The sequence below is a fragment of the Tubulanus polymorphus genome, chromosome 2, assembly GCF_964204645.1.
Source record: "Tubulanus polymorphus chromosome 2, tnTubPoly1.2, whole genome shotgun sequence".
Classification (NCBI taxonomy): Eukaryota; Metazoa; Nemertea; class Palaeonemertea; order Tubulaniformes; family Tubulanidae; genus Tubulanus; species Tubulanus polymorphus.
The window spans coordinates 132,222-140,766 of record NC_134026.1 but is presented as its reverse complement, the minus strand read 5'-3'; the positions used below and the strand labels follow the sequence as shown (position 1 = coordinate 140,766).

Genomic DNA, 8,545 nt, shown 5'->3' with positions numbered 1-8,545 from the left:
TTCATTACAAAGAAGAATTAAACTCAATTAGACATAAATCAATAAAGTTTAATCGGAGAATTCTGATATCTCACAAAAACGTTTTTTGTTCTTTTGTCTTCTGATATTAACGACTGAATTTCAGACCGAAATCGACATTTTCAAAACTAGTTCCTAAAAGAACATATCCTTAAAAATACAAGAATTGTTTCGTTATGCCCCGGTCTCCTAAAAGCAGCCGATTAATTGAGTTTGCTACTGAGTGTCAAATCAAACAACGGAAAACTGTTACTGTTGAATAATACTTTATATCAATTACTGGTTAATATTTGGCAAACAATTCCTACTGTACTCGTCGAGCTCGGGATTTATTTACATACATGTTTGTACGCTGACCGTTCTGTCACCGAGACAGACGCCGCAAACAAATTACTTTCGCAAATACGATTAAAATTCTTTCATAGAAATTCAGAAATTCCAATTGGCGCGGATTAATTTTCAATGAGGAATTATTCGGCGTGGATTTTTATGTTTAATCGGATTAAGAACGAACGACGTCATATATTCACAAGTAGTGTGATATACACAAGGACGACACGGGTGACGTGAACTAGCTGTCGTCTGTCGCCGGTGAGCGCCCTCTAGTTTCATCCACATCATCCAATGAACTTCGACAATAACACAGATAGCCAAAGGGAGATGTGCTACGCGCATGATTATCTTTTCAATTGTGCATCGACAGCGCTTCGCATGTACGAATTAAATACACGTTAACCGTCGAACTATACATCAAACAGTTTGTTATAAGTTCTCGGCTGGAGAGGTTTTTTGACTTTTGACATGATTCAAGCATGGATATAACACCGATAAACAGGGCGTTCTGGATTTCATCTGTCGGGTAATGGATACAAGATTAAAACTATGGAGATTTACAACCTACAACAAATATCTTTGTTTTTATCTATAACTTGTTTGCTGTTCGACAGTTTTATCGGTAAGTCACATTTTCTTTCATATTTCACAAGATGAAACGCGTTAATTTCTTCTCTTGTAGGAGTAAGAATTGTATTCCGATTCAAATGTTATTTGTAACTGTTGACAATGGAATCGATTGTGAATGTGAATACATACAATACATTTGAATAAAAATGTTTTTTGTTTTAAACCGTGGACATTGAATCAATATATCTTACCTTGTGATTAGACGTTATTACATAGCACGTCTCGAAAACCTATCGAACACGTATTTTCTGTTGTTATCTTGTCAATATTTTACCTTTATTAAAAGTGTTCGTCTATATTGATTTCGTGCTATCATGTTGGCAGATCAAATTGGAATTTCTGTAAAGTCTTGTCTCGGTTACATATAATTGATACATGGCGATAATATGCATTATGCATGAATAATATATTAATATTATACGTATATATAGCGACTATTAGCTCTTATAAATGTATAAATGTATGAAAGTCGATTATAGAGGTTTTGACATTATTTGTATCTCTGTTTGTAACAGTTTGTATCGAACCAAAGGTTGCAATTTCGATAGATACAGAAGGCGAGAATTATTCATTATCTCGACGTGACATCCTAATTTAACTGAGCTATTATACGTGCCTTTGATATATATATATATATATACCTCAATAATTATAAATTCACAAGCTATGCACAGTCATCGCATATATATCTGTGACCAGATTAAATCTATTTTGGTAGTAAAACCAGTTCAAGCCTTTTCGGTTCTGTTTAACGACACAAATAAGGTTAAAACATCGGAATTGTTAGTTCGCAATCGGGGCATAAATCATTCTTTTTGTTCGTAGATTCCTTTCACTTAATTTTACAGCGAAAATATACGAAGCCAATTTTGTCAATTTCCTTCTATTGGTCATTAGCAGAGAGCGTTCACCGATAATGGGATATTTGACCGATGACGAATTTACATGAAACCAATTATTTTACTTACGCACAAAAAAAAATGGGAACATTTCTCGTTTTAGAGATTGTGAATTTTTTCATCCCGATTCGGAGGGAAAAATCTCGCATAAAACGACGCTAATGATGAGTGTGTTTATGAAGCCATTTATTATTCTTTTTTTTCTCTAAAACCCATCCTCAGCAACAGCGACAAGTAATGGGTTTAGTCTCTCTATCGGTTGATGTGGATTTATGAATTTTTTATTTGCGAGAGGAAAACGGCGGAATCGGATATATGGACGATATATGAAGCCAATTGAGGCATTATTTTTGTCGTTGTATTCGAGGCGAATGCGAAACTCGTTCATTATTCATCTGGCCGCCATAATACGCGCACAATCGAATTGCAATTCATTTTTATATTCGCGAAAATCCGTCGTCTGAATGCAACAAAGCTTTTCAACAAAAGGCTTCGAATTCATTTGGCTACAATCACGAAATAGAGCGTGTATACTACTAGACTGGGTTGTAGCCGAAAATGGCCTCGGAGACAAAGTGCGACCTCCTCGCTTTAGTGTTTAAAATCGGGCCGAATTGTTTAGGTAATTGTATAGATGGGCGGAGACCACCCGATGAGATCGAGCTCGAATGTTGCAAGGTGGTTCATATGTTACAATATCGGCAATTATTTGTGTACGTTATTTCTATAATAATATTGTTTCTTGTTTAGTCATGTTTGACGTAGGTTTACCGCATGTTACAACCCGACACTCCGTACCGCCGTATCATCGGGTGTCATGTCATTTTCTGTTTGTGCTAATGAAAATGTGCTCTCACTATTGGTCATAAGTCATAACCCAGAAGCGCTTTTCAGATCGCCAGATCACTGATATTAGTTGCTTGGTTACGAAATCCGCGGTTTTCGCGAGTTGTGTCAATCTAGGAAAGACAAATTGCGGATGGACACCAGGGCTATGGATAACTATTCGTGTCTAAGTCACGTCCCCGGGATTAGCGAGGGTATAAATGTCCATTCCGGATAGTGCTGGTATTACTTTCCTAGCTGTCAATTTCGATGGCACGAAGTCGCAGTGTGAGATGAGTTCGCGGCGTCGCGGCGCTTCTATCATATATTTGTGCATCTCTTCAGTGGAAATGTCTCAAAGCAAATCAGCGAACGACCCGCTGTATTTGTACAAGCTTGTTCCCGATCAGAAATAGAGCTCCCAGAGTAAACAATCATGCGGATTTCATATTGTACATTGCGACTATGATAATTAAAAACCTTTATATACCGAACTCGCCATAAATCACTGAACTCCGTTAAAGCTCTTTGAGAATTGTAACTATTGCAACTGGAAGTGTAATTTTCCGACCCGCAGCTGAATGATATAAAAACCTACAATAAGAATTCAAAATAAAGTCCGAATTGTTTCTTTAAACCAGGAGTTTATTTCAAATAATTTAGTCAATATAATTTAGGTATCATCTTAAGCAACGAATGATTAAGATACAATACAAACTGAAACCTAACAAAAATGAGGCATGAAGTAAATTTTGTAGCGGCACCCTTTAACAGGGGGAAAAACAACGCATTACCTTATACTCTGTTCATCAAGAAGTTCAAACCCTGGTTCAAAACCTGGAGTTTCTTGGTCGAAGGTCATTCTCTGGTCTCTCCCCCAGTGGGAAAAAAAGGAACATCGAACCCGCTTATAATGAATGCCCTGCGTGGCGCTTAGCGGGTTGAGGGTGTTCAAAAAAAGTTCGGTTTGTTATAGAACATTTTTGCCCCCTTTTGTATTGGATTTCGCACGGTGGTCGATCTTTGAAAAAAGGCATTAAATTCGTGCAAAAACACAGAACGACTTTCTTCATTTGAAAAGAAACCACGATAATTTCATTCTCAGAATAACAGGAAAAAAAATTAGAATTTTAGAGATTTTAGAACTATTTGCTTTGTTGAGGAAAAGTGCATTTCATAGTTAGCTTTTTGTGGATGCAAAAATTGAAATTATTTTCATGTTGTCTTTAAGCGTTTAACTATGAATTCTATCATTGAAATCGATCCGAAATTTCAGTCTTTTTGATTCTGTAACTTCACGAACTACACAGAAAGACTCTTAACTTGGAGAAAACATGGCGATAATTACAATGTCGATAAAACCGAGTAACACAAAAACAGATCAGATTTATAATGATTTTAGAATAAGTTGTCTCATCGAGAAACAGTGCAGTCCGTGGTTTTATCTTTTTTCCAGATGTAAAATGAAACATTAGGAATATTAGATATTCATCTTGGCTATTTGTCAGCTTGTTGTAATCGTTACGGAACAAGATTCGACATTGAATTTGAAAATGTCGACAATGTTTGCTCGCTTTTATTTTCTTTTTGTTTTTCGATTGATCTGATCCCAGTTTTAGAGTTCTTCACCGAGTTCTATTTCATCTTCGATAAGTTAAATTCTTAGAGTCGAAATTAGAACTCGCGAAACTGCAGCTCCTGAAACTCGCGAAACTGCAGCTCCTGAATAGGTTACAGGTTCGGCCTAATCTTGATAAAACACTCCGATTCCGTGTTGTAAGAATTAGATAAAGTCCCTCTATAGAGAATGAAAAGAGAATATCGAGTCCGAAATGTTTCCTTGAACTAGAATTGTTTTTCGATGTTTCGGCTAATGAGTCATCTTCACGAATAGAATAAAGTCGAAATGAACTACCAGTTCAAGGAAGCATATCGCACTCGACTTTTCATTCTTATTGCGAGATTGTATTTCTACAAATTTGGCTTGTTTTCAGTCCTCGGTTCTGGGTGAATACAATTAACAGCTTACCTTGAATTACGTAATAAATCGCACCTTAACTAATTAAGAGAAAGTCGTCGAATTAATGGAAAATTCTCTCAATCGCAAATGAAGTCTACTCCAGCATATATGCAACTTGTATATATATAATTGTAAGTGTGTTGTAGGTGACTAATTGAAGATTTCAGGAGAATGGATCTAAGCCGGATGTCCGGCGATCATTCAGAATGCGCATGTGTTACATGGAGACCGACATGAATCAGCTAAATGCAAATGGATTTATTTCAGTTTACAGTAGTCTGTTCAAACTCCTCCGGGCACTGTTCTACTGCGCATCGTTTTTTTCCAACAAAATGTTTAATGCGCACGTTCTTTCTTTGTCATCTATTATGGCCCGCGGTATGATTACTGAAAGGTCAAAGGGACGACCGTCTGAAATCATTTTCTTATTTTTCCGTGCACGCGTCCTTCGATTCGTTCTCAGCAGCTGCTGTATAAGGGCTCGTGTTCGACTCTTGGCAATCGATGATTCCGCCCGTGGTAAGCGAGGATCCACCAGGTGTCGCTAGTGCGCATTAGGACAACGATAAATGCTTTCTACTCAGAGCCGATTAAAATCTATCCTAAATTTCTCAAACTCTATAAAAGATGGATAAAAACCGTCAGAACCATAAATATCAATCTGAATTAATCAGGATTTGCCTAATTTCTGACGTGGGAGGCTAAAAATCTAGATAAAATTCAATCGAAAATGGAATAAATTGTGATTGAATTGTCCTTTAGACGTCGACCATTATCCGCGGGGATAGTTAGTGGGACGGGTTGCTCATTAACCCTTAGTTCGCTACACCAGTAAAATACGGGTTTCATTCCGAGCGAAGTTTGTTGCAAATCATGCCAATTAATAATAGCTTCTAACCGTGTTCTGTTGTGGATCTAATTGCGATTTACCACCATCATTCTGCCGTTCTGACTCAAACGTTCCTCGCTTCTAAAGTGTAACGCATAATAGTGTAATTGTACTAATTGGCTGTAGTAAAACTAGTCACTGGTTTGCATACCACACGGTGCTGTCAGTAGGATAAATTGCTCCGACTCAGTCTAGTGACTGTTCCAGCTTTTCTGTCAATGACATAATACCGCTATTGTCAAACACAGCGCGCATTGCAGGAATTAATCTCAAACACTGTAACATCAACGACCTTCACCTGTCCTTCGCGTAATATACCCCACCCAGTAATAAGAGCTCGCGGTCTAGATAGAGTTCCGAATAGATACAATGACCAAATTGGTTGTTTGAATTTCAAGAGATCATCAGATGATTCCGCCCATCTAAACATGTTTTCCCTCATTGCTGGCACCGGGAATTGACCATAAGGGCCGATACACTACGAGGAATGTTAAAGCGTCCTCTCGCAGCAGGGATTCGAACCCGATGGCACCGAGAGACTGTATCGTCACTTAACCCTGCCTGAATTGCCCCATAAACGCGCAACATTGCCGTAATATCAATTTCAGCCAATCATAAATCACGTTTCACCTTAGCCCGGACTATGAACCCGTCCTAACGATTACACAACGGTCAATCTGATTGGCGCCGACAACTTGAGGCGGCTGAGATGCGCAACTATAATGCGCACTGTGAGTATTCGGGCAGGCATTCGCGGACACGTCCGAATCCCTACCCAGGGATGATCGTTACAGAGCGCGTACTGTGACTGCGCAATGTCCTTTATTCGAGCCGTTTCTATACCTTTTATCAGACCTTTATCCCACTCAGTACCGGTGAACGATTTCTTTTACAGGGTTGTTTCCAGACGAATTAGGAACACTTTAGATGCTTATTACCTGACAATGTATCGTACTGGCGACCTGCTCACAAATGTCCCGAACTATCAGTGATAAGATAATGACACTGACAATCTATATATTTTCTCTTGCGAATCAATTTCGATAGTAGTGTCATTAATTAAAGCAGAGATAGAGATAGGCTAGTGTTGATTAGTGGTAGCGTTGAGGAGACACGCGATACATAGTCATATACACACGCAGTTTTTACCTGGATCCACTGAGCCCCTGGTGTGATGATAAATATGCTATCTACAGGAGACACAGTCTCTTCCCTTCCCTCCTCTTTTGCGAAGATATACCGTTAAAGATATTCGTATTCTACTGCATCACAGTAACGCATCTTGGCATCATTTCCCTTGGGTTCCTTATCTGAATCAATTTGTGTCGGCGCACACGCACATACACTTACACTTCTTCTTGTTTATGAACGTCTCTCGCCGTGTGAGAGAGAGAGAGATACATGCGAGGTTTTCATCGTCCGTTCTCCCTCCTCTCCCTCCTCCTCCCTATCGTCGTCGTCGTGAAAGGTGTCAATAATTATGAGACTGCGCTGACAGGACCGCACGACGAAACCGATCGTTTTCTCCGTGTATAGCAGCAGCAGCAGCAGCAGCATCAGCATCAGCAGCATCAGCAGCCGCGTCTCGATTCTTATCCGTAAAAAGAAATGGTTCGATAGATTGAACACATGACTCCAGGCTACATTATTTCATTAACATTGACCGTATCGTATGTATGTGTTTGTACCGACCTTCTGTAAATCAAACGGCTCAGATTTCTAATATATCTTATATTATTGATACCTTGAATTCTACAAAATTTACAAACGAATTTCAGAATAGGCGAGTATTTTAAATATTGATGATGATATGAGTCATAAATGAAGATTGATGGTAAGAAAAGCGAAGGCACATCTCGTGTTTAATGCAAAGCAATGTCCATTTGCGTTTTGTCTGAAATAAAGTATTTACTCAGACACTGGCCGCCATTCGAAGAAAATTCAACATCATGTCAAATATTCCCCTATCAAATATCGTCGAAGGCAAGAAGGCAATTTGGGGAGCATCCTGTATTTCCCTAGACGCCACAGTTCTATGACGTGTCCCCTCATTAACTCCGAAATTCACGCGCATCACTCTCGAGTTTGCAAATAGAGAAACGTGAAGCACGTTGACTGGTTATTGAGTTATTTACAGTCGTCTCATCGGCTGCTGCTGCTGCTGTTGGATAGAAACTGTTTAAAAATGCCGAGTCATGATCATTTCTTATTTATGCCCTGTTTAGCCGTAGAGTAACGAGTTCGGCACCGTAATGCATGTAAGTCATGCGCTGTATTATTTATAAATGGGACGGGTTGCGAGAGAGAGAGGGAGAGAGAGAGAGAGGGGGTGGAGAGAGAGAGAGGGGGGAGAGAGAGAGAGGGGGAGAGAGTACACGACAATCTATTCCACGTTCTGTCTTCGCTAATTGTAAGAGAAATCTTAATAATTCAGTTATCTGAAGGCTGCTGCACATAGAACTAGTGCAACTGTGTTTATTTGATTTGAAGTACGTGATATGAGTTTGTATTCGTAGATTGAGAAGGATAAGAAAGAGAGAGAAAAGCAATCAGCTGAAGCCGAGGTATGCATTCACCTATGTCATCTCGTAAAAACCACCAAAGCGGTGCTTTACTCGGCTGTAACTAGCAAGAAAATGCATGCTATGAATTTCAGACTCGGCCGTTGAGGATAAGCTGAAGTCCTGCTATTTCAGTATATATAAGACACGCGGAATGGTATGCGATAAGGTGGAATTCACGATAAAGTCGCTTGATTCGGAGAACCCTATATTCTTCCAAACGAAAATACAGAGGGGCGGCTTCGCAGTCATAGCTAAGAGGCTTAAGACCGTTCTAGGAACATCTTAGTTCTAATGCCAATCCGACAATGCAAAACAAGTCTTAATATTCAAGATGATGACGTTCAAAGACTATCTCTCGACTATGGGA

The 8,545-nt window shown here is 39.2% G+C and overlaps 1 protein-coding gene across 1 annotated transcript in view; it reads left to right on the top strand.

The window, feature by feature from the left end:
• The first annotated feature begins 564 nt into the window (after positions 1–564).
• Positions 565–8,545, top strand: part of LOC141899596 (uncharacterized) — a 32,468-nt gene continuing 24,487 nt past the window's right edge. Inside the window, exon 1 of the mRNA XM_074785983.1 lies at positions 565–973. Within this exon, the coding sequence (XP_074642084.1) occupies positions 901–973 (73 nt within the window). The 5' untranslated portion in view covers positions 565–900. The remainder of the gene's footprint in view (positions 974–8,545) is intronic.